At 42.0% G+C, this 26543-nt stretch overlaps 1 protein-coding gene across 5 annotated transcripts in view; it reads right to left on the bottom strand.

The window, feature by feature from the left end:
- Nucleotides 1–11085, bottom strand: part of LOC112257565 (autism susceptibility gene 2 protein) — a 28074-nt gene extending 16989 nt beyond the window's left edge. For 2 of the 5 annotated variants that reach the window (XM_024431227.2, XM_024431226.2), the window contains exon 1: nt 9909–11085. In XM_024431227.2, coding sequence (XP_024286995.1) covers nt 9909–10259 — 351 coding nt within the window. In that variant the 5' untranslated portion in view covers nt 10260–11085. The remainder of the gene's footprint in view (nt 1–9908) is intronic. The other 3 variants (XM_024431223.2, XM_024431225.2, XM_024431228.2) reach the window with 2 other exon arrangements.
- Nucleotides 11086–26543: the final 15458 nt, after the last annotated feature.

Below are 26543 nucleotides of genomic sequence, written 5' to 3'. Positions count from 1 at the left end.
CTTCTGGTACATGATTCACTTTAAATGGCCCTGACTTCTGTGAGAGGTTGCAGATACAATAGGTTCATAATGACTGGATTATTTGAATGCTGAAATGGAGTTGGCGTGTCATTTCCCACAATGTGTGTGACACACAAATAAGTGGTAGAGGTAATTAGACACTTAACACTCTATTCCCACGACAGGTTCTGCCTGTCCAACAGCCTGAGGTCACAGCAGGTCCTGCCACTGAATTATGGGAGTCGGGCAATCTATTTACCAGTAATGGACTTAAGTCATGAATAAATTCACACTGCCATGGCTTTGCCGTACAAGTCTAAATGTGTACTTTGTCACATAAATGTCAAACATATTTAAAGGAGGTACTAGTGGCCAAAAATATAAACATTATGAAATTGTAATAGAACATAAATGTCACTTTTCTTGTCTCAACCTACAGTAATGATAAAGACGAGGGGGCTGAAAATGGATCCAGTTTATTATCACCTAGATTAATTTGTAAACACTACAGTACATTCTGTCCACATAGCACAGTATCTAGACTATCTACAGTCCCTGGACAGCTGCTGTGTTCCATTCTCAGAGGAAGAAATTCCCCACATACCTGTGTAAAGCGATTAGTGATTTCATCATGGAGCTTCTCTTTCTCTGTGTAGTACAGCACAGCTACAACTCTTCATCCCAGTATAGACCCATTCAAGGACACTCACTGATTTTATAGACTGATGTTGCCATTCATAAGAGTGAGGTACGCTAAATCGGTCAATATCATTCGTCATCAGAATCCTGTCTGACTTACTGTTCATCAACTCAATATGTTATTTGCACTGGCAGGCCAGGAAAATGAGATGGAGACAGTCAGACAAGTGATTATGATCAGAAGCTTGACTAGATGTTCAGCTGACAAAAGCTGATCTAGGCAACGACATAACATCAGGAGTTTTTGAGAGCCTCATTACACTCACTCTTCAGACAAGATTATTGAGAAAAATGTATTTTCATAACTTACCTCAAAGTATCACATGCTACTGTGGTAGAGGGTAAATCTGGGCAACAACATACACAGAGTGTACAAAACATTAGGAACAGCTCTTTCCATGACATAATGTAGATTGACCAGGTGAATCCAGGTGAAAGCTATGATCCCTATTGATGTCCCAAATCCACTTCAATCAGTGTAGATGAAGGGGAGGAGACGGGTTAAAGAAGGACTTTTAAGTCCGGCGCCGACAGAGATGGCCGCCACGCTTCGCGTTCCTAGGAAACTATGCAGTTTTTTGTTTTTTTTAACGTGTTATTTCTTACATTAGTACCCCAGGTCATCTTGGGTTTCATTACACACAGTCGAGAAGAACTACTGAATATAAGATCAGCGTCAACTCACCATCAGTACGACCAAGAATATGATTTTCACGAAGCGGATCCTGTGTTCTGCCTTTCAACCAGGACAACGGAATGGATCCCAGCCGGCGACCCAAAAAAACGACTCCGTAAAAGAGGGAAATGAGGCGGTCTTCTGGTCAGACTCCGGAGACGGGCACATCGTGCACCACTCCCTAGCATTCTTCTCGCCAATGTCCAGTCTCTTGACAACAAGGTTGATGAAATCCGAGCAAGGGTAGCTAGCATTCCAGAGGGACATCAGAGACTGTAACGTTCTTTGCTTCACGGAAACATGGCTCACTGGAGAGACGCTATCGGAGGCGGTGCAGCCAGCGGGTTTCTCCACGCATCGCGCCGACAGAAACAAACATCTTTCTGGTAAGAAGAGGGGCGGGGGCGTATGCCTTATGGCTAACGAGACGTGGTGTGATCACAGAAACATACAGGAAGTCAAATCCTTCTGTTCACCTGATTGAGAATTCCTCACAATCAAATGTCGACCACATTATCTACCAAGGGAATTCTCTTTGATTATAATCACAGCCGTATATATTCCCCCCCAAACAGACACATCGATGGCTCTGAACAAACTTTATTTGACTCTTTGCAAACTGGAATCCATACATCCTGAGGCTGCATTCATTGTAGCTGGGGATTTTAACAAGGCTAATCTGAAAACAAGACTCCCTAAATTGTATCAGCATATCGATTGCACAACCAGGGCTGAAAAAAACTTGGATCATTGTTACTCTAACTTCCGCAACGCATATAAGGCCCTGCCCCGCCCTCCTTTCGGAAAAGCTGACCACGACTCCATTTTGCTGATCCCTGCCTACAGACAGAAACTAAAACAAGAAGCTCCCACACTGAGGTCTGTCCAACGCTGGTCCGACCAAGCTGATTCCACACTCCAAGACTGCTTCCATCACGTGGACTGGGATATGTTTCGTATTGCGTCAGATAACAACATTGACGAATACGCTGATTCGGTGGGCGCGTTCATTAGAACGTGCGTTGAAGATGTCGTTCCCATAGCAACGATTAAAACATTCCCTAACCAGAAACCGTGGATTGATGGCAGCATTCGCATGAAACTGAAAGCGCGAACCACTGCTTTTAATCAGGGCAAGGTGACTGGTAACATGACCGAATACAAACAGTGCAGCTATTCCCTCCGCAAGGCTATCAAACAAGCTAAGCGTCAGTATAGAGACAAAGTAGAATCTCAATTCAACGGCTCAGACACAAGAGGTATGTGGCAGGGTCTACAGTCAATCACGGACTACAAGAAGAAAACCAGCCCAGTCACGGACCAGGATGTCTTGCTCCCAGGCAGACTAAATAACTTTTTTGCCCGCTTTGAGGACAATACAGTGCCACTGACACGGCCTGCAACGAAAACATGCGGACTCTCCTTCACTGCAGCCAAGGTGAGTAAAACATTTAAACGTGTTAACCCTAGCAAGGCTGCAGGCCCAGACGGCATCCCCAGCCGCGCCCTCAGAGCATACGCAGACCAACTGGCCGGTGTGTTCACGGACATATTCAATCAATCCCTATACCAGTCTGCTGTTCCCACATGCTTCAAGAGGGCCACCATTGTTCCTGTTCCCAAGAAAGCTAAGGTAACTGAGCTAAACGACTACCGCCCCGTAGCACTCACTTCCATCATCATGAAGTGCTTTGAAAGACTAGTCAAGGACTATATCACCTCCACCCTACCTGACACCCTAGACCCACTCCAATTTGCTTACCGCCGAAATAGGTCCACAGACGATGCAATCTCAACCACACTGCACACTGCCCTAACCCATCTGGACAAGAGGAATACCTATGTGAGAATGCTGTTCATCGACTACAGCTCGGCATTCAACACCATAGTACCCTCCAAGCTCGTCATCAAGCTCGAGACCCTGGGTCTCGACCCCGCCCTGTGCAACTGGGTACTGGACTTCCAGACGGGCCGCCCCCAGGTGGTGAGGGTAGGCAACAACATCTCCACCCCGCTGATCCTCAACACTGGGGCCCCACAAGGGTGCGTTCTGAGCCCTCTCCTGTACTCCCTGTTCACCCACGACTGCGTGGCCACGCACGCCTCCAACTCAATCATCAAGTTTGCGGACGACACAACAGTGGTAGGCTTGATTACCAACAATGACGAGACGGCCTACAGGGGGGAGGTGAGGGCCCTCGGAGTGTGGTGTCAGGAAAATAACCTCACACTCAACGTCAACAAAACTAAGGAGATGATTGTGGACTTCAGGAAACAGCAGAGGAAACACCCCCCTATCCACATCGATGGAACAGTAGTGGAGCGGGTAGTAAGTTTTAAGTTCCTCGGCATACACATCACAGACAAACTGAATTGGTCCACTCACACAGACAACATCGTGAAGAAGGCGCAGCAGCGCCTCTTCAACCTCAGGAGGCTGAAGAAATTCGGCTTGTCACCAATTAATGGGAATTGATGGGAAATGATGTAAAATATATCACTAGCCACTTTAAACAATGCTACCTAATATAATGTTTACATACCCTACATTATTCATCTCATATGTATAAGTATATACTGTACTCTATATCATCTACTGCATCCTTATGTAATACATGTATCACTAGCCACTTTAACTATGCCACTTTGTTTACATACTCATCTCATATGTATATACTTTACTCGATACCATCTACTGTATCTTGCCTATGCTGCTCTGTACCATCACTCATTCATATATCTTTATGTACATATTCCATATCCCCTTACACTGTGTATAAGACAGTAGTTTTTTTTGGAATTGTTAGTTAGATTACTTGTTGGATTATTACTGCATTGTCGGAACTAGAAGCACAAGCATTTCGCTACACTCGCAATAACATCTGCTAACCATGTGTATGTGCCAAATAAAATTTTGATTTGAGTTGATTTGATTTGATTTGACAACTGAGACATGGATTGTGTATGTGTGCCATTCAGAGGGTGAGTGGGCAAGACAAAATATCTAAGTGCCTTTGAACAGGGCATAGTAGTAGGTGCAAGGGGCACTGGTACGAGTGTGCCAAGAACTGTAACGCTGCTGGGTTTTTCCTGTGTGTATTAAGAAGGGTCCATCACCCAAAGGACATCCAACTTGACACAAATGTGGGATGCATTGGACTCAACGTGGGCCAACCTTCCTGTAGAACGCTTTTGACACCTCGCAGTCCATGCCCCAACAAACTGAGGCTGCTCTTAGGGCAAAAGGGGCAAAACTCAATATTAGGAAGGTGTTTTTAATGTTTTGTACACTCAGTGTATATTTGGGTAAAAAGGACATGTAATAAAACATGCTATCCTTGACAGCTGTATATAGTAGCTTGATTAATGCCTCTGCTCTCCTCGTCTGCCAGGTACTAAGACAATTAGATTACACACCATCAGTAACTAATCAGGCCTTTTCCTCAGAGAGCCTATTCACAGTGGCCTCCAGACATTATACTGGGATAATCTCCTCAGCTATGGGCATTGTAGTGGAACCCTAACCTAACTACAAAGCAGTAGAGCTCAACATCCAACAGACACAAAGGGGAGGCCAAAAACAGAGGGACAGAGATTGAAAGACAGTGTAAAACAAAAGAGTGTTGTTTGCACTGCCCCTGAATTGGAACTAAACTACATTTGGAACTGTACCATATTCAGCAGATAGCCCTACTTATCAGGGCTAAATAGTATCTAGCCACAAAATGGGGCCAACAGTCATTATTTAGCCAGTGGATTGAGGTCATGCAGTAAGTAGCAGCACAGTCTACATCAGGGCCGGACCTAGCCTTTTGGGGACCCTAAGTGAGATTTGGTTCGGGAGCCCCCCAAGTCGCGGCAAAACATTTTAGTGGCCTCCCTTTTGACGGCGGTGCGAAAATGTTTAAGTTCATTTCCTGCAATTCTACACATTTTGCCATGGGGTGGAGAGAAAATGTAAAAATTGTATAACAAATTTCATACAATTCGACTCATTTTGCCATTTGGTGGAGAGACATTTTGCAGTTTTAAAGATAATTTCCTGCACTTCTACATATTTTGCCATGGGGCGTAGAGAAAATGCTGCAGTTTTTCTAATGCAAGTTTTTGGCAATTCTACACATTTTGCCATGAGGCAGAGAGAAAATGTAGCAATATATAACAAACAATTCTACAAAGTTTGCCATGACTTCTACCATGTTAATATAATATCTCAGTGAGAATGACTAACAAAAACAATGGGGGCTCCCGGGAGGTCAGGGCCCCTGGGCACATGCGCTATGTGCCAGGGTTGGTATTCGGCCATGATTACTATAAGTTTAGCTGAATCAAAACATTGGTAGTTGACATGTCTAATTGAGTGACTGTCAGTGACTGACATAACAAGAGAAAAACTGCTGATTTCAAAATTGCACTTGGTGTAAACTATTCTTAAACTCAACAGTAAGTTGAGTCCCCAATTGAGTTCCTATGTTTTATATATATAAAAAAGATATGCCTGGGGCCAGCCCTGTTCTACATATTCACTTTCTAAATAAAACTTGCTGCCTCTCTGTCTGTCAGCACACTGCAACAGACAGACATTATGGTGTTCCATGTCATTTCCAGGCTGTTTAGGCAGACTGGTGGTTTATTTACAGCAGAAGCGGACAAGCAGCAGAACAAAGGCTAGGAGAGAGGTTTTATGGCAGGAAGAGTCGGAGTCCGAGCCAGCCTGTTTTCTGTCTTACACACGCACACGCATTCACTTTTACAACTGTGAGTTTTCCCATTATGTGGAACTGCAGCGAACAGGGGTAAAACATGAAACGTTCAGCATCAGCTGGCTGAAGTCATTGTGCTACCACCATGCTTAAAAGAAGAGAAGGTAATCCTTGGACATAAGAGGCTAGCTGTTGTGGAGACTATTTATTTTACCTTTATTTAACTAGGCAAGTCAGTTAAGAACAAATTCTTATTTTCAATGACGGCCTAGGAACAGTGGGTTAACTGCCTGTTCAGGGGCAGAATGACAGATTTGTACCTTGTCAGCTCAGGAGTTTGAACTTGCAACCTTCCAGTTACTAGTCCAACGCTCTAACCACTAGGCTACCCTGCCGCCCCGACTAGGGGGATGGCAGGCCAGATAACATAGAGGGTATGTCAATGAGTGCACATTCAGACACACTGAATATGTCCATGGAGAGGTCATTTCAGTGTTCCTAGAACTAGAACATTGAACATTGATTCTACTTGTAAAAAGGGATGAAAGCAAAAGCACAGCCTATTATCAGCTCCAAGTGAACACTTTCACATACACAGACAAGTGACACCTACTTGTTTAAAAATCCTTGTAGGGCCCCTGAAAGCCAATCACTTCCTCAATCTTGTCCACACAAGCTTTTAAAGAGTGTTATCCAAACAGACAGACAAACACCACAAAGAGACAAGGAGCTGTGGAGCAGCAGCCTTTCCCCCTCTTGACTGCCTGAAGAGCTGGGCCAGAGGACTGGGAGGCTGGCGCACATTAACTAAGCAGCAGGGCCATGGCTGTCATAAAGAAGCACTTACCTATCAACAGCTGTAATATTCCAATTATATGCTTCTTGAGAAAATTAGACCACTGTGGCCACTGCCTGTACAAGTTTAGCCGTAATCTTGAATACAGCAAAACAGACAAACATTTTTTTAAATTAACTTAGAGCTATGGGCGTAGAATGTTCTGTGACAGTGTTTCTCACCTGTTGCAGCCTATTAAATTAACCTTTAGCCTTTGACACACTGGTAGTGCTTATCAAACAGCTACTTAGAGGACATCACCTCTGGGGTGTACAGTAGAGTACACTCCTGACCGGAAGGACGGACTCCGAGAGAACATCAAACATATCATTCTACTTACGCAAACAGGGTGTCAAAATGTCTACGTGGGGCTTTAATGCAGTAGGATATTAAAAACTTGTAACAGTCTGACAGCTCACACTATAAATGACTAATCCTAGATTTAGTATTAATGAAATTCTATCTGGTGGAATCCTAGAAGCTCAATCATCATAAAAGTGGGAGAGTGGGGAGAGAGTCGCTCTATTAGCAGAGCTAGAGAAAGGAAGCATGCCTTATTAAAGGGAACAGACTGTGTGACAAAGAAACGTTTCACAGTTTAAAGGGTAGAGCGGCTGCAGGCGTCACCCATTCATACATAAAGCTAGACTAATGACAAGCCAGACACGCTGGTTACAGAGCTAATGAAGTCAAACAAACATACAGTGGGCCAGCACATCCAAGAATCCCTTCCTGGTGAGTTACACCGTCTAGGTTACGGCACTCACTCACTGCAACAATCATTATACAATTATGTAAGCCTCCTCTATTACAATCCAGGTCAGGGTCATTTTGAGCTGGAGTCATAAGTCTACAGTCATCCTCATCCAGAATGTTGTGGGAATCATGTTGGCAATATGCAACAGCTGTATGCAGCAGCTGTTTCTACAGTGATTCATGTACGGTAAGCTGGTCCATCATGGCTACAGTGACTACACTACAGTGTGAGTGTAATAGCAATGGCATCTGTTTGTACGCAATAACTCTGCCATGGCTCGTTTGCCACCACAGGGAAATGAATGAGGTTGTTTTATAGGTAGATATGTATAGGGATAAGGGGGCTAGGCAACAGTGCAAATACTGAAATAAAAGGTCAATAAAGATACAAGGTAAACTCGGTCCGTGTAGCTATTTTGTTCGCTATTTATCAGTCGTATTGCTTGGGGTTAGAAGGTGTTCAAGAACTGGTTGGTGTCAGTCTTGATGCACCGGTACTTCTTGCTGTGCGCCGCACAGAAAATAGTCTATGGCTTGGGTGGTTTGGGGTCTTTGATGATTTTTGGGCCTTCTTTTCACACCGCCTGATATAGAGGTCCTGGATGGCAGGCGGCTCGGTCCCAGTGATGTACTGGGCTGTCCGCACAACCCTCTGTAGCGCCATGCGATCAAGGGTGGTGCTATTGCCATACCAGGCACTGATGCAACCAGTCAATATGCTCTCAGTGGTACAGCTGTAGAACCTTTTCAGGATTTGAGGGCCCATGCCAAACCTTTTCAACCTCCTGAGGGAGAATAAACACTGTCGCGCCTTCTTCACGACTGTGCGTGTGTGTTTGGACCATTTTAAGTGTTTAGTGATTTGGACACAGAGGAACAAGCACATATAGCACATAAAGCCTTCATAATTAATAAAGGTACTATTAACTGACTGATATTATCTCATAAAACAAAATGTATAAGACCTAAACTTGTTTTAACCTCAGACCTAATTTCCGGCATCTATACCAAACTCCATTCTTTCTACATTCATTTCCTCTACTGGCACGCTCTAGTGTAATCACGTAGCAAAGCAAATCCTTGAGTTTACAACTCTGAGAAGCAATGGTTGACGGTAATAGATAATGATCGTCATCACCATCAATGAGAGTTGATTGTATTGTGTTATGTTTTGTTTTTTTGCCCGTGACATTTGGTATAACAATAGGTTTCTCTTTCTAGAATGTGAATGTCATAACAGGATTCAGACAGTATCATAATGATAATGAGTCTTATGTCTGGTACATATGCACCATTCACTTTGAGTCAGCTCTGGCTTTTTACTGCCAGTTTGTCTTTTACACAGTGTCACTTAAGTACCATTAATCATGTTTACTGGTAGTCACCATCTGGCGGAAAGCACTGAGAGAAAAGGTCATTTTCAATCATTCCACACACTTGGTTTGCTTGAACATAGAAGCCTCTGATGCTTTTATTATTGCTTCTTTTGCATCTATTTTCAAAACACATGTCCCTGTGTGTGGACATGCCGTGAGGCAGGAGGGGGCACACTAAAACTAAAACCAGCTGATGAATACAGCACCTGGGAGCGTTTAAGAGCAAGAGAGCAGCTTTCTTTATAATGGGTCAAGCGTAGGCCTAGAGTTTTTTGGTTTTCCATTTGTGTACAACCAGCAAATCAGAACATATTCAAAATCGACTCGTTTTTCTCTGAAAAACACTAGCAATTATCATGACATTGACCAAACCAGCCAGTGTGCACCCATAATTATCTGTATTCCAGAAACACATCTGCTGGAATGAAAGTGAGTCTGATTTATAGAAACACATGGACTGAGTGACACCTCATAGCATCATAATGGTTGATGTTGGGATAAATCAACAGTAACCTAACAGCATATCATCAGCTGTCACCCTCACAGCATATTGACCCTGCAAACCAGTATGTTTACAGCAATATCCAAGGTCCCTAAAACCTTGTTACATAGGCAGGTAGGTAATTACAGTGTAGACAGCCAACACATTGTTACAATGGTTATTATACATCTTTACACAAGATTTGCAAATTAACTCACAATGGAGACAACTGGGTAAACTGCACATGAACCTGTCAGAGACCATGAGCCATGAGGCCCACACATGGTGATTTAAGAGACTTATTTACTTATGAATCATGTCCAAATAAACAAACATGTGTCAATATCTATATACGCACACACACATAGCCCTACGTTCTTACCTCTAAAGATTCCAGATTGATAAAGCTGGCTATGGCAAAGCCATCAATAATGTCTTCCTCCTGAGACACTGACCCCCGTCTCTTTCTCCGAGAGGGACGCGGGGGTCGGACATAATGCAAGTTGGTCATTTTTCCATAATTACACAGGGCCTTTTTTCTGAACGGACTTTGCCCCCGGTCGGTGCCAGATGATGGACTCCGGTTTTGATCATTCCTGTCAATCGCATCCCTTCTCCGCACGCGGTCTCGTTGAGATCTGGACCTCCGGCTGCGCTTTATTTCCCCGTCCATTTTATAACTCCGAGACGAGGCGAATACCACAAGACAGTGCGAAATGTGTTCTATGTCCATGGAAAGTAACAGTGCGCAGAAGAGCCCTTGCTTTGTTTTACAAATCAAATAAACAATTCAGACAACGATCTGAGAGAATCATCTATCCAACAATAACAAAACCAGACAAGAACATTTTCGAAGGATGGTTTCGATTAGAATGCGAACAGCGGCTGTCCTTCTAATGGCATCACCAAGACTCACAATAATATTGACTTGTTCTGCAACTTTGTTACAATTGTTGTCTGGCTGCTACAGCGCGAGCTGCCAGACAAAGCTATGACGCTGTATCATGTCCGACGGTTCTTCTACTTCCATCACCGCCCAATCCATGGTCAATCCACTGCCATAGCCTTCCCCCAAAACGGTTGTGCTTGGCTAGACGGATCCAGTTAATCCAATTAAAATATAAATAGCCCAAATAACTCCTCTTTTTAATTTTGATTGCCCGATTAATTGTTACTTATGGGCTTTGAAATGCAAACGAGATCCCACATTAATAATCCACACAACGCAATCAATTCCGTGAAGTGAATAATTGTCCATCCATTGACAGATAAAACCATCCATGCGCAGGCTATTTGTTTAAAGCTTGTCAATCTTCACGCCAAAGTGACCAAACCTCAGCCTGAAAACGATTCGCCTTTATCCTGGTTCGGTCTTCATAATAGATCCAGCCTCGAATTCTTCTTTCAGTGGTTCCTTAGTTGATATGATTGGTTCCTTGGTTCGAATGTCCCGTTGAGCTTGAGTAAATCGTTGGGTAAATGGTGTTAAAGAGACACGTTAGATTTAAAGCCCACTCCCCACTTCGCTCTACATTGCATTTTCGTTTGTAGTCTAGAGTAAATCCCAATACCCTGAACAACTGACGTATTTCCGCCACCTCTGCACGGAAGTGTCTGAAATGATCATCGACTTGACACTGACGGGAGGAGATGAGTAATGGAACTCTACTTCTACTATATTAACTGCTTAAAAAAGTTCGTTCTGTTCTTGTTACAGTATTACATAGAAGTTATCATGACTACCAGGTTATTACAACTGAGTATAGCCTATGCTGAGAATAGCATACAGATTGATTCTTGGAAAAATTAGTTCATGATGGTGAAACAAAGGGTTTTGAGGAAATGTGAATCATATATTTCAGAATTCGTTACGAATAAATGCAAACAAAACTGTTTTTCTATATGCATTATTGATGTTGCATAATAGCCTATTGCTAATAGGAAAAATTGAGCCTAAGGTGTGTGTTAAAAGGCAGTGTTAAATTAATATTCTTTATATGGTAGACTTAATGGTAGACTTAATCCTAATGCACAAGCATGCTTGGCATTCCTGTGCCAAGAAAACAAATCAACCCCCCATAGCTGTAGGACCTACAGTACATATTCACTGGAAAGTAGTGTTCAAAGTGTCCTGCTACAATTGCCTTAGGAATTGGAAATAGTAGAAAAGCTTCCCCAGGTCGCCATTATCAGTAACATCCAGCCTTTATTGTGGTTTGCATCACTCCCATAGGAACGTTAGCAGAATGCTAAAAGATGCATGAAGCATGGATATGCTCTCATCATCCTCTTGGTTGTCCTCTTTCTGAACAAAGTTGATCAGATAACAGCTTTATGATTGCAGTTCTACATGATGCTCTGTTATCACATAACGTCCTTCAAACTCTGAGTGTAAGTAAACCTTTTTGATTTCCTATATTTGTATAGTGATATATATTTGTATTTGTATAGTATAGTGCAATAGTTACTACATTCCCAAGTGTCTTAGATCTCTAGTGGTGCACTGACAGATTCTGTGGGTTTTCCCTAATAAAGTGCTCCATTTAGAAAGGTCCTGTAAGTTGAGTGCACCACTAGGCTGCTCGAGAGTATTGATAAATGAGACATGCATGTTCTGGAACAGTAGGTTCTAACCTCCCCAGGGCACCAGGAGTCCATTCAATACTTATTAAAGGCCCAATGCAGCTATTTTTTATCTAAATATCAAATCATTTCTGGGAAACAGTTAAGTACCTTACTGTGATTGTTTTCAATTAAAATGGTCAGAAAAAAAATAGCTTCTTAGCAAAGAGCCATTTCTCAAGCAAGAATTTTGCTAGGACTGTCTGGAAGTGGTCTGAGTGGGGAAAACTGAAAACTAGCTGTAATTGGCAGAGGTTTGTAACTCTCTTTCTTATTGGCCAATTAACTAATTTACTGCCTGGTGATGTCACCAGACAGGCCAAAACTCGATCTCACCAAAACAGGCAGAATTGTCAGGCGGTCTTTTCAAACAGCTCTTACACTAAAAGGGCATTATCATCATTTTCACAATTTCACATTATTATTCCAAAACCCATAGTGTGGAAATATACAGTATCAGTGAAACATTTGGACACCTACTCATTCCAGGATTGTTCTTTATTTTTAAAATGTTCTACATTGTAGAACAATAGTGAAGACATCAAACTATGAAATAACACATATGGAATCATGTAGTAAGATTCTTCAAAGTAGCCACCCTTTGCCTTGACGACAACTTTACACTCTCTTGGCATTCTCTCAACCAGCTTCATGAGGTAGTCACCTAGAATGCATTTCAATGTACAGGTGTGCCTTGGTAAAAGTTCATTTGCAGAATTTCTTTCCTTCTTAGTGCGTTTGAGTCAATTCTACAAGGTAGGGGTGGTATACAGAAGACAGCCCTATTTGGTAAAAGGCCAAGTCCATATTATGGGAAGAACAGCTCAAATAAGCGAAGAGAAATGACAGTCCATCATTAGTTTAAGACATGACGGTCAGTCAATCCAGAAAATGTCAAGAACGTTCAAAGTTTCTTCATGTGCAGTCGCAAAAACCATCCCGCGCTATGATGAAACTGGCTGTAATGAGGACCGCCACAGGAAATGAAGACCCATAGTTACATCTGCTGCAGAGGACAAGTTCATTATAGTTAACTGCACCTTAGATTACAGCTCAAATAAATGCTTCACAGAGTTCAAGTAACAGACACATCTCAACATCAACTGTTCAGAGGTGACTGCGTGAATCAGACCTTCATGGTTGAGTTGCTGCAAAGAAACTACTACTAAAGGACACCAATAATAAGAAGAGACTTGCTTGGGCCAAGAAATAGAGCAATGGATATTAGACTGGTGGAAATCTGTCCTTTGGTCTGATGAGTCCAAATTTGAGATTTTTGGTTCCAACCGGCGTGTCTTTGTGAGACGCAGAGTAGTGGAACGGATGACCTCCGCATGTGTGGTTCCCAGCGTGAAGCATGGAGGAGGAGGTGTGATGGTGTGGGGGTGCTTTGCTGGTGACACTGTCAGTGATTTATTTAGAATTCAAGGCACACTTAACCAGCATGGTCCCCACAGCATTATGCAGTGATACGCATATATTAGTGGAACTGGGACTATCATTTGTTTTTCAACAGGACAATGACCCAACACAACTCCAGGCTGAGTAAAGGCTATTTGACCATGAAGGAGAGTGATGGAGTGCTGCATCAGATGACCTGGCCTCCACAATCACCCAACCTAAATACAATTGAGATGGTTTGGGATGAGTTGGACCGCAGAGTTAAGGAAAAGCAGCCAACAAGTGCTCAGCATATGTGGGAACTCCTGTTGGAAAAGCATTCTAGGTGAAGCTGGTTGAGAGAATGCCAAGTGTGTGCAAAGCTGTCATCAAGGCAAAGGGTGGCTACTTTAAAGAATCTAAAATATAAAATATATTTTGATTTGTTTAAGTTCTGGCCTGGTTTAGATCTTTTCTGTCGGAAAGATATCAGTTGGTCTCTGTGGATGGTTTATCTTCTGACAAATCACTATAACCACTATTGTTTTCACTATATACTCTTGGTGATGTCATTCAGAAACATCATGTTAACTTTCACTGCTATGTGGACGATACACAGCTGTACATTTCGATGAAACATGGTGAAGCCCCAAAATTGCTCTCCCTGGAAGCCTGCGTTTCAGACAGAAGGACGTGGATGGCAGATTTTTTAAAACTTTTAAACTCGGACAAAAGAGAGATGCTAGTTCTAGGTCCCAAGAAACAAAGAGATCTTCTGTTGAATCTGACAATTAATCTTGATGGTTGTACATTCATCTCAAATAAAACTGTGAAGGACCTTGGCGTTACTCTGGACCCTGATCTCTCTTTTTCAAGACCAACATAAAAATCAAAACTTTCTGTAAAAATGATTTAATCCATGCTTTTGTTACTTCTAGATTAGACTAGTTTTTTTCCATCTTCTTCATAACATTGCAAAAATCTTGACTAGAACCAAAAAATGTGATCTTTTTACTAGCCAGGCTTTTTATGCTGTTTTACTGCTGACCTACAAAGTTAGTTTCCTATCCATCTTTCTGATTTGGTCGGAGGGATAGGCCATCGTCAGTCTAAGCAAACAGTTGGCAGCAGGTCTTTCTACTATAGCGCTTTTTATGGAATGGTCTGCCTATTTCTCTCAAACTTTAAGTCTCATCCGGTGTCCTGGCCCAGGGGTGTGAAGGTGAACGGAAAGGCTCTGGATTTTGTCTCTGCCTTGCCGGTTCCCTTCTCTCCACTGGGATTTTATGCTCCCCTCAGGGGCTGAGTCACTTTTGGTGCTCTTCCATTCCTCTCAGAGGACCTCCCTCGGGTTTGTGCCGTGGGGAGATGCCCTGGTGTCAGGACCATGCCTTTGGGTGGGTGACTACCTGGACTGATGACTCCTTGTTGTCCCCAGTCCACCTGGTCATGCTGCTGCTCCAGTTTCAACTGTTCTGCCTGCGGCTATGGAACCCTGACCTGTTCACTGGACGTGCTACCTTGTCCCGGACCTGCTGTTTTGGACCCTCTCTCTACCGCACCTGCTGTTTCTAACTCTGAGTGATCGGCTATGAAAAGCCAACTGACATTTACTCCTGAGGTGCTGATCTGTTGCACCCTCTACAACCACTGTGATTATTATTATCTGACCTTGCAGGTCATTTATGAACGTTTGAGCATCTTGGCCATGTTCTGTTATAATCTCCACCCGGCACGGCCAGAAGAGGACTGGCCACCCCTCAGAGCCTGGTTCCTGTCTAGGTTTCTTCCTAGGTTCTGGCCATTCTAGGGAGTTTTTCCTAGCCAACGTCCATCTAGATCTACATTGCTTGTTTGGGGTTTTAGGCTGGGTTTCTATACAGCACTTTGTGACATCGGCTGATGTAAAACGGGCTTTATAAATACATTTGATTGATTTATTGTTTTAACGCTTTTTTGGTTACTACATGATTCCATATGTGTTTTTTTCAAAGTTTTGATGTCTTCACTATTATTTTACAATACAGAAAATAGTAAAAATAAAGAAAAACCCTTGAATGAGTAGGTGTATCCAAACTTTTGACCGGCACTGTATATAAAATATAGAAAAATCACTTTTTTGACTGCACTGGGCTTTTCATGTCAATTTGCTTCCTTGTACTCTTATTTCCATCCTTCTATTGAATTGGATGCAATGGTGATGCTAACTGTTTATGGTCTTTCACATATACGTTTTTTTTTATCAACCGAGGGTCTCCTTTTCTTGTTGTCATTCCCAGATGCCAATGCAATGTGAAAGCAATAAAAGCACACTCCAGTAATAAAAGCACACTCCAGTAATAAAAGCACACTCCAGTAATAAAAGCACACTCCAGTAATAAAAGCACACTCCAGTAATAAAAGCACACTCCTGTAATAAAAGCACACTCCAGTAATAAAAGCACACTCCAGTAATAAAAACACACTCCAGTAATAAAAGCACACTCTAGTAATAAAAGCACACTCCAGATTAACCTTTGTGATGAGATCAATTGTCTACTTTCTAATCCAATCTGACTGATGATTTGCAGTGAAATGATATGAAACACAGAACAAACAAGGGACAGAGCTGAAACCACCTTTTGTGAGAAACAGCAAGGAACATTGGAGTGAGCCTTGTTTTCTCTGTCGTACTTCACACCTGAAGGATCACAGGGCACAGAACGTTATACATTACTAAGAGGGCCCAGTCACCACAGCCATTTCATTTTGTGTTACACTGTCCTCTGCTGGTGTAATAGCTGGCTCTTTGAAAACCCTTTGAGTAACCAGAAACATGCCTATCAGTAGAGGGCAGCACAGGTCTATCCCATGTCACTTATTGTGCTGTTGGATCAAGTTGTCCAACCTTTAAATTGTACATTTTACTTCGAGATGGATGGTTTAACCACAGCCTCCACGCTATCCTGTAGAAACCTTTGTTTGTGCGCACATTGCACAACATCGATCAGAAATACCTGACAGAAACATAATCTAAATAATGTTGTCATCTTTAGTTACAGGTCCTATGCAGACGTTTTTATCTCAATATCTAATCCTTTCTGGGTAACAATTAAGTACCTTACTGTGATTGTTTTAACCCTTGTGTGATGTTCATGTTTTTGTTATTCACGCAACGTTCGCGGGTCTGATGGACCCACAACAGTATTGGGTTTTTAAGACATTACAGCCATAACAATTTATATAACAATTCTTGATACTTAGATGTTGACTTATATCAATTACAAGCAATATAGACAGCATACATGGTTAATATTTGCCATTTACCTCTGCTAGATCATGTTGACCAATAAAACCACTATTCGTTTTTTTAAATAATGTGATTTTTGTAAACAAAATCTATTATAATCAAGACATGGGTGCAATAAATCATGTTTATCTTGAACAAATATTAATGAAACAAGGTTTTCATCACTATTGATGTTTTTTGGTTTGAACTGAACAAATTGGAATGGCAAATTTTATATACAGCATTTTATGGAAATAATAAATGAGCCACATAGAACACAAATTAAGGCCGGTCTACACACGACATGAGGGACAGAGTTTTACTCTGTGTGTTGCAAATGTATTTCTTGCACTTGATGCGTGTACTGCGTCTTCCTGTCCTTCTTGGATCCACACACATCACAGCGCTTCTTCTTGTTGCTACTGGCTACAATCTAGAATGATCAAAACAATTAGTTCAGGAATTTTACCAACATCTCACTCACTCACATAAATTGTTACAGCCGGCCCAGGTAGGAGAGTAAGACACACACATGCAACAACATCACACACTTTCTTCCATTACTGGAGTTGTTGGTTCTGTGGGTTGGGCGGATGGAGAACCAGCATCCTCCTCCTGAATCCTCCTCGTGATGGCTGCAGAAGCTGGGGTCCTTGGGATATGTTGCCTTCTCTGGATTTGAGGTCTCACCAATGCCTTGCCCAGCTCCTCAAGAAAGAGCCGTCTCCTCTGGAGCTTCCCTCTGTTCCAATCAGGGTTCAATGTCATCCAGATGACAAATGTGTTGTATGCCGAGATGTCCAAGATGTTGAAGAATATCACAAGTGGGTGGCATAGGGTTCTTATTTTGCAGCTGTAGCTGTAAATTGTCCACCCCTCCTTTTGTGGCATTGTAATCCATTATGATTTCTGTTTTTCATGTTCTTGGCCACAGATTATCCCATCCCTATGCAGCGTACTCATGAGTACCACATTTCAGCCTTTCTTTTGCACATAGGACACTAGGGACGTGTCAGCCGTGAACACAAACTTAGAGGAATTGATAGGCCTGTTCCGTGTATTCAACAGCTGAGGTTGGAACTCTGGCTTGTTTTTTCATACTGTTCCTACCATCGTCAGCTTCATCTTGAGAAGCTCCTGTCCCAGCTTATACAAAGTAAAAAAGTTATGATGTGACGGAGTCCCTGTGTCATGTCCAGGACAACCCACATCCCTTGGTTCTTCTCATGGGCTCCTCCATCTGGCTTCCCCATCTACACTTGCAAGTTCCATGCATATGAACAAGCAGCCCAGATCTTGATTCCATATTTTGTGGGTTTAGACGGTATGTACTGCCTGAAGGGGCAGCGTCCCCTAAATGGCATAAGCTAAGCTGCTCATCAACAGTAACGGTAGCCCAGGGTTGTAAAACAGGGGAAGGCTGTCCACCCACTTGTCCCACACTGACCTGATTGCAGCTAGCTTGTCTCTCTGCCGCCGAGCTGGTCTGGTGTCTCGGTTATCGAAGCAGATAATCCTGGAAATAATGTGGAGATTTTCCAGAGACATTGTTGCATGGAAAAGTTCTCTGTAAGTTTCTGCATCCCACAGGGATTCTGTGGATTCCCCACTGGATCTAAAAACACCAGCAAGGATAAGAACTCCAAAGTATGCATGAAAGTGAGTTTGGTCCATCTCCTTCCATCTCTCTCCAAAAACACACTTTCTCCATATTAGTGCAGTCCAGAATGATTTTCTGGATGGTGTCTGGGATGAACAGTTCAAAAATAGACTTTATGTCCTGCACATGAGTAACCAACATCCGCGTCGGCCCTGGTTGCATCCTTATCACATTGGCAGCCATGCGGGGTGGCTCATTCCTTGGGCTAGAAGACCATTCAATCTCACAATTTTTCGACATCCATATTTCTCCTCCTGCAGGCTGCTGATGAGCTGGTTGCTGATGGGCTGGTCCTGGGGCTGGCTGAGAGTCAGACTCCGAATTGACAGAGACAAGATCCTCATATTCAGAAAATTCTTCATCTTCCAAAGTGGAAGACGTTCTTTCCACACTAGCTTCTCTCTCTACAAAGATTATTTCTCAGATCCTCTGAGCAGAGATTATTTTTGCCATACTGATTGACTGTGGTAAGGAGCCACACATGCAAAGCTATTTATTTGTTGTGTCCCTCCCCAAATTTGTACATCGCTGGGGTAGAGTGTGGGAAAATACAGAATTTTCTTAAAATGTATTGAAATAATGTATTATAATAACACTGTGCAGGTTCTGTGGGAGCAAGCTGTACATATAGGGACAAACATAATACTGTACCACAAGAGGAAGATACACTTAGAGTGCATTTGCCATTCTGGTAAAATGCATTGTCTATTGTATAGGACAGGAAACCAAAGTAAGGCCATGAGAGCATAGGACAGCTGGATATACCAAGGTCAGAGGGACACACAAAGGAGGTGGTCAGCCAAATGACCAACGGATGGACTATAGACATAGGGCATATATTTTTAGGACATGAAGAGAAGAGACACATAGTCTACTAGTCCTAATAAGGACAGACATACCAAAGAACACACCAAGCTAAACATAAGGGGCCCATAGGATAAGATGGGCATGTATTATTTTTGGGACATGAAGAGGTCCTGCCACCATTATAACTTAACTGAAAGCAGATATGGGCGTTATTGGGCGTGAACAAGCAGGATGCACAGATTGGGGTATAATGGTGGCAGATGGACTGAGGGAAGTAACTTAATTTGCATGTGGGATGGACTCATATGTTCTATGTGTATAAAAACAGAGCCAGTGCTTTGGAAAAGGGTGTGTTCCGCGGACCATCTAGGCTTCTGATATGTTTGTATTAAAAGCCTACATTGAATTCACAAGTTCTTGTAAGTGTTACATTTTGTAACGATCCTCCACGACAGTTCCCGCAAGATATTGTATAGTTTCACATACTACAGAGGGTAAAGAGCGTGAGAAAAGCGAGAGACAGGCAGGTTCTTGGGGCTATGTTGAAACAGCAGGCCCTGGGAGGAGGAAGGAAGAGTCAAGGCACACAGCAAACCTTTTTGTTTCATTTTGACATGTTTTCACCTACACACCCATTTTTCCACACTTTTATTACCCTCGGTTACAGTAGACCCGAACACCACTGTCATGCCCTGACCTTAGAGATCCTTATTTATTCTCTATGTTAGGTCAGGGTGTGACTCGGGTGGGAAAATCTATGTTTTCTATTTCTTTGTTTTTTTGGAGTGTGGTTCCCAATCAGAGGCAGCTGTCTATCATTGTCTCTGATTGGGGATCATATATAAGTTGTGATTTTCCATTTGTGTCACGCCCTGGCCATAGAGAGGATTTTATTCTCTATTTTGGTTAGGCCAGGGTGTGACTAGGGTGGGCATTCTATGTTCAGTTTCTATGTTTTGTATTTCTTTGTTTGGCCGGGTGTGGTTCTCAATCAGAGGCAGCTGTCTATCGTTGTCTCTGATTGAGAACCATACTTAGGAAGCTTTTTCCCACATGGGTTTTGTGGGTAGTTTTCTGTTTTGTGTCTGCACCAGACAGAACTGGTTTGGTTTTGTGCGGTCTCGTTGTATTTTTGTTAATCAGTGTTCAGTTCCATTAATAAAAGTATGAACACGTACCACGCTGCGCTTTGGTCCTCTCCTTCCAACAGCCGTTACAGTTTGGGTTTTGCGGGGTGTTTTTTTCTGTTTAGTGTCTGTGCCTGACGGAACTGTTCGCTTTTGTTTTTTGGGGGGATTTGTTATTTTTTGAGTGTTTCTTGAAAATAAATATCATGAACACTTTGTGCTTTGGTCCACTCTTCCTTCCACCGACGAGAGCCGTTACAACCACATACAGTGCCTTGCGAAAGTATTCGGCCCCCTTGAACTTTGCGACCTTTTGCCACATTTCAGGCTTCAAACATAAAGATATAAAACTGTATTTTTTGTGAAGAATCAACAAGTGGGACACAATCATGAAGTGGAACGACATTTATTGGATATTTCAAACTTTTTTAACAAATCAAAAACTGAAAAATTGGGCGTGCAAAATTATTCAGCCCCTTTACTTTCAGTGCAGCAAACTCTCTCCAGAAGTTCAGTGAGGATCTCTGAATGATCCAATGTTGACCTAAATGACTAATGATGATAAATACAATCCACCTGTGTGTAATCAAGTCTCCGTATAAATGCACCTGCACTGTGATAGTCTCAGAGGTCCGTTAATACTTTCGTATGTACTATAAATGTGTAGGGGGGTGCACAGTGTGCACTCAATGAAAATGTGTTATTTTAAATGTTCTTTACAGAAAATGGCTAATGAGACTGGGTTAAAAAAATTATTGATTGTATCACTTTTCTTTTAGTAAACATTGAAAATGGGTCCCATAGACCACCACACAAGGGTTCAATTAAAACAGTAAAAAATAAAGCAAGAAAGCAAGCAAGAAATTTGCTAGGACTGTCGGAGTGGGGAAAACTAGCTGTTAATAGTAGAACAGTTTGGAACTCTCTTATTAGCCTATTAACTCATTTAATGCCAGTCAGGCCAAAACTCCATTCCACCCAAAACAGGCTGAATTTGCAGGCCTCATTTTAACAAATTCACAGTATTATTTCAACTTCAAAGTGTGGAAATGTATGTAAAACACAGCAAAATCATTTTTGACTGCACTGGGCCTTTAAGGACGATATGGAAGAAATATTTTCTAAGCAAAAAAACAATACATTTATTACAAAACTCTGATCAAGGAAAAGAAAGAACTTCAGATTGTCTGCAAATTGTCTCCCACCCCCTTCTCAGAGTTCAAAGAAAAAAATGTCATTGAAACATGTTAGGCAGACTTCCTAAACAATGTTTGCCTATTGCAATGAGGCAAGGACCTGTTTTATTGTTATTCACACCATCTTTCTCCTGCCTGTGCTGTATAATGTGCTGTATGACCACAGCAGCTGCAGCCTGATGGCTCTCATGAAGCTGTTAATCTGGCTAAGAGAGCATGTCTGGCACTCAGGCTGCCACTGGCTCTGAATAGGATGTGATGGCTTTGGACATTTCCTAATACAGAGGCAGGATTGCCTGGGAAATGTGTTTGGATGGATTCAGTGGGAAGGCCAATGAGAGAGAGAGAGCAGCCATACCCAGTGTCACCTCCGCTGTGGCTTTTTAAGATATACTCAGGGTGGTGTTGTGAGTTTCCATGGGGTATTCTTCAGCAATGAAGTGTAGTTTTGGTTTACAGAATAGCTCCTAAATGGAAAGGCCAGGATATTGCTCTTGAATGGTTTAAGATAGAAATGCCAAACCAACTTGTAAAATGTGCAGACAGGCTGCCTTTTGCGAGTGTGAAATATATCTTAAGGGACAATTTATGTTGCTAAAGGTCAGTGTATTATATATTTAATTTTACAACAACAAGTTTAATGGAAGATTCTTTGCCTTAGCCTATTGTCCTGTGCCCTTCATCGCATGATTCTGTAAGAAAATATCAACAGTTGGCATTTCTGTTCTGTGCAGACATTTTCATTCATCACTTTGCTTAAAATAAATACTGCTTTGGTCCCAAATCAACTTTTGTTAGAAACATTAAGCTGCCCTCAGCAGTTTTTACCCAACATGTAAACGATCGTATGAAGTCAGATTTATGCTGCTGGTTGTTAAGCTGTACATTAATATTCTTTATGGACAATTTTGGTTTGTTTGCATTTCCATGTGGTCAATTTCACCAAGCAAAGGAATAACAGTTTTACTAATGTCATTAGATGCAAATAAGGGATTTGCCAGATCCACCTATCAGATTGTAAAGATTACATGAATGTACTCCATGACATGAATGTACTCAGACCATGACAGTTCTTGGATAATTCTGGTCAAGTAAATAGAAGTATTGCCATGTCTCTATTTAAAAAAAAAGAAATTCTAGCTTCTTCGATGCATAATGCTACTGTAGCATTATTTAACAGGACATGGCTTCAGTCCTTCATTACTGCAATGTCATTTACTTCTAGCTGACATATTTTATAATGTAAAGCATTATGCAATTTTACACATGGGGATATTTATTTTCCCTCCTTGGATGTTTGTTATTATCTTTGGATATCCTGGGACAAGCTTTATTTATTCTATATGATTTGAGGCCCCACATACCCCCTGTCTAGACTATTGACTGTTGCCCTGAGGAACAGTTTGGGCCTCTGGGTGGATTGTGTAATTATAGCAACGCACATTCAGCACCCGCCTGCTTTATGTGGGGTGCCCTGGGAAATTAGTATAAAGCAAAAAACAACAGCAGCAAAACTACACAGATTTGACTTTTATTTATCTAGGCAAATCAGTTAAGAACAAATTCTTATTTACAATGATGGCCTACCAGGGAACATTGGGTTAACTGCCTTGTTCAGGGGCAGAACGACAGATTATTATTTTTTTTTTTACCTTGTCAAGCTCAGGGATTCGATCCAGCAACCTCTAACCACTAGGTTACCTGCCGCCCCAGAATGACATTGTGTACCTTCCTGGCTTTATTCTTGGTGTTTCCTATAAATAATTCTCAGTTTTAAATAGTCTGAGCTGCAAAATTACAAATTGCACCAGATTACAGTTTTTCTCAATTGCTAAAACACTAAAACCCATTGGTTGAACAAAGTTCTCAGTTGCCTGGACTCATTTAGCTAATTATGCAGTCTGTTGTCAATACCTTAAACCATTTCACATGGTAAAACACAATTTGCAGATCTCACTTAGACTTTTCAGCAAAACTCTAAACACATTCTCATTCTCAAAACACATTCTGCACTCTAATGCACATGTCATCCATACTGGTAAACACAAGTGGCAACAAACAAATACAAATAGAGAACACATGTCATTGATTGAACACAACCACTCAAAATTGATTTAACCTGTTTCAAATGATGCGACACAACCAATATAAGCCAGTTCAGAGAGCAAACAGGTTGTTGAAGGTGGGAAGGAGAAAGTCTGAGAATGGATAGAAGAAACAATGTGAGAGGATGAGGACGAGTGTGCATGTGAGGTGGGTGATGAGGAGGAAGAGGAGGAGGAGGGTAAGAAAGAGGAAGAGGAGGACGAAGAGGAAGAGGAAGAGTGGAAATATCTGATGAAATTTGAGCAACAGTTATAGACCATGTTCTTGTCCATGGACTGACAATGAGGGAAGCAGGACTTAGAGTGCAACCCAATTTGAGCCGATTTTCTGTGTCCACCATAGTAAGGACATTCAGAGAAGAGAACAGGTACAGTATACTACTGTATATTTGTAATTGCAAATCTACTGTACTACACTATATGCAGCTGTTTCAATAGACATTTGTAAAGTTAATCACTGTATGTATTGTACTGCATGAATATGTTTTGTAACTGCACAACTACTTTTTCAATTTTTCAATTGTTATTCTATTTATTTTACCCCGTTTTTCTCCCCAATTTCGTGGTATCCAATTGTTTAGCTACTATCTTGTCTCATCACTACAACTCCCGTATGGGCTCGGTAGAGACGAAGGTTGAAAGTCATGCGTCCTCCGATACACAATCCAACCAAGCCGCACTGCTTCTTAACACGGCGCGCATCCAACCCGGAAGCCAGCCGCACCAATGTGTCGGAGAAAACACTGTGCACCTGGAAACCTTGGTTAGCGTGCACTGCGCCCGGCCCCCCACAGGAGTCACTGGTGCGCGATGAGACAAGGATATCCCTACCGGCCAACCCCTCCCTAACCCGGGCGACGCTAGGCCAATTGTGCGTCACCCCACGGACCTCCCGGTCGCGGCCGGTTACGAGCACAACTACTTTTTCTAGAATTGCAAGGCTGCCACATGCAGGAGGAATGACAGCTATATTCACTCGGGAGCAAGAGGCTGTTATAGTTGGCATGGTCCTTCAAGATAATGTAATACGACCCAGAGAAATCCAGGAACGAGTGATACAAGACAACACACACTTCCAGGGAATCGACAGTGTGAGCATTTCCACAATTGACCGTGTCCTCCATCGCAACAGGATGCGAATGAAACAAGTATACAGAGCACCTTTTGAGCGCAACTCACCAAGGGTGAAAGAACTGCGAGCTCAGTATGTGCAAGTAAGTGTACATTCAGAAACATTTACTGTAATCCAGATTGTCTACAGTACTAACACATACTATGTGAATGACATTACTCTTCAGTACATACAATGTATGTGAATTAGAAGCCTAATTGTACTCTACAGTATAGCACTGTATCTGTACAACTTACAAAATCCTACATACAGTATATTGTATTTCTACACAGACAATATTTGACTTGGAATCCTTGGACAGACCCCATGAGTTCATCTTTGTCGATGAAGCAGGCTTCAATCTAACAAAAAGGAGAGGCCGAAACATGATTGGACAGCGGGCCATTGTTGAAGTCCCTGGTCAACGAGGTGGCAATGTCACAATCTGTGCTGCTATCAGCAACCATGGTGTTCTACATCACCATGTTACACTCGGGCCATATAACACCCAGCACCTTCTAAGATTTATTGCCAATCTAAGAGATATTTTATTTGAGCAGCAGGTTCAAGAGCAGCAGGGTCAAGAGCTAAATGAGAATCCCCTTCCCACCTATGTGATAGTGTGGGACTGAGCTGCTCAGGTAAGGGAATGGTTTAACATCAATGGGCCGTTTATGAACTTGTACCTCCCTCCATACTTGCCTTTCCTAAATCCGATTGAGGAGTTTTTCTCTTCTTGGAGATGGAAAGTGTATGATAGACAACCCTACACCAGAGTAAATCTGCTGCAAGCCATGGATTTAGCCTGTGGTGATACTGTATAGGTAAGAAATCATGTCAGGGCTGGATACGGCACACAAGAGGCTTCTTCCCTCAGGAGGGACAATATTTGCTTGTGATGTCGGCGAAGTGCTCTGGCCTGACCCAGCCCAAAGACAAGAAGAAGCACATTGATCACATGTTTACTCCTTTGATTTTTGTCCCTTTTATTATTGTATACTGTAGTACAGTGCATTGTAGGCTGTATACTGTACAATGGACAAATTGTATGGCCCTGAACATTGTGCTTTCCATTTATTAACAGTACTGACTGCTCAATAGATTTTGACTGGTTGCAGGCTCATATCAACAAAGAACAAGAATTACAGTATCACAGTGACAAAGGACAAGTTTTTGAGATGCAGGGTACCGTACTGTAAAAATAGGGGTACAAGGAGGAGGAAGAACAAAAAAACAAAATTGCAAAGAGCAAAGCAGAGTAGTAATTTCTGATCAATTTTGAGCTACTATGATAGAACATGTTTTCGTTCATCAAAAGACAATGAAGGAAAAATATGAATATTTTTTTTAGATTAAAATTTTACTTCTCCCTGAGAATTGTATGTTTTGAACAATGTGTTTTCTATTTGTCGGTGTATTGTTTACTGACTGCTTGAGAGTGTATATTATTTTGATCACTTTGTTTATGATTTGAGAGCAGTGTTTGATTTTGAACAAAAACTGTTTTGAGGCGAATGTTTCATTTTCAGAGGTTATGTAAATAGTGCTTGAAGATGAGGTTTTGTGTTTAATGTTTTCAGGAAATGGAGCAAGGTTTCAGAAATTGTATTTTAGCAATTGAGAGAGAGAGAGAGAGAGAGAGAGAGAGAGAGAGAGAGAGAGAGAACTGTAACAAGGATGCTTTCCATCTCTCTGTACAGAAACAGAGTGTATCGGGGCGATATCAGACATACCTTGGTTA

The sequence above is a fragment of the Oncorhynchus tshawytscha genome, linkage group LG09 (genome assembly GCF_018296145.1).
Source record: "Oncorhynchus tshawytscha isolate Ot180627B linkage group LG09, Otsh_v2.0, whole genome shotgun sequence".
NCBI classification, from domain to species: Eukaryota; Metazoa; Chordata; class Actinopteri; order Salmoniformes; family Salmonidae; genus Oncorhynchus; species Oncorhynchus tshawytscha.
The sequence above is the reverse complement of the archived record's forward strand: the minus strand, read 5'-3'. Positions and strand labels throughout refer to the sequence as shown.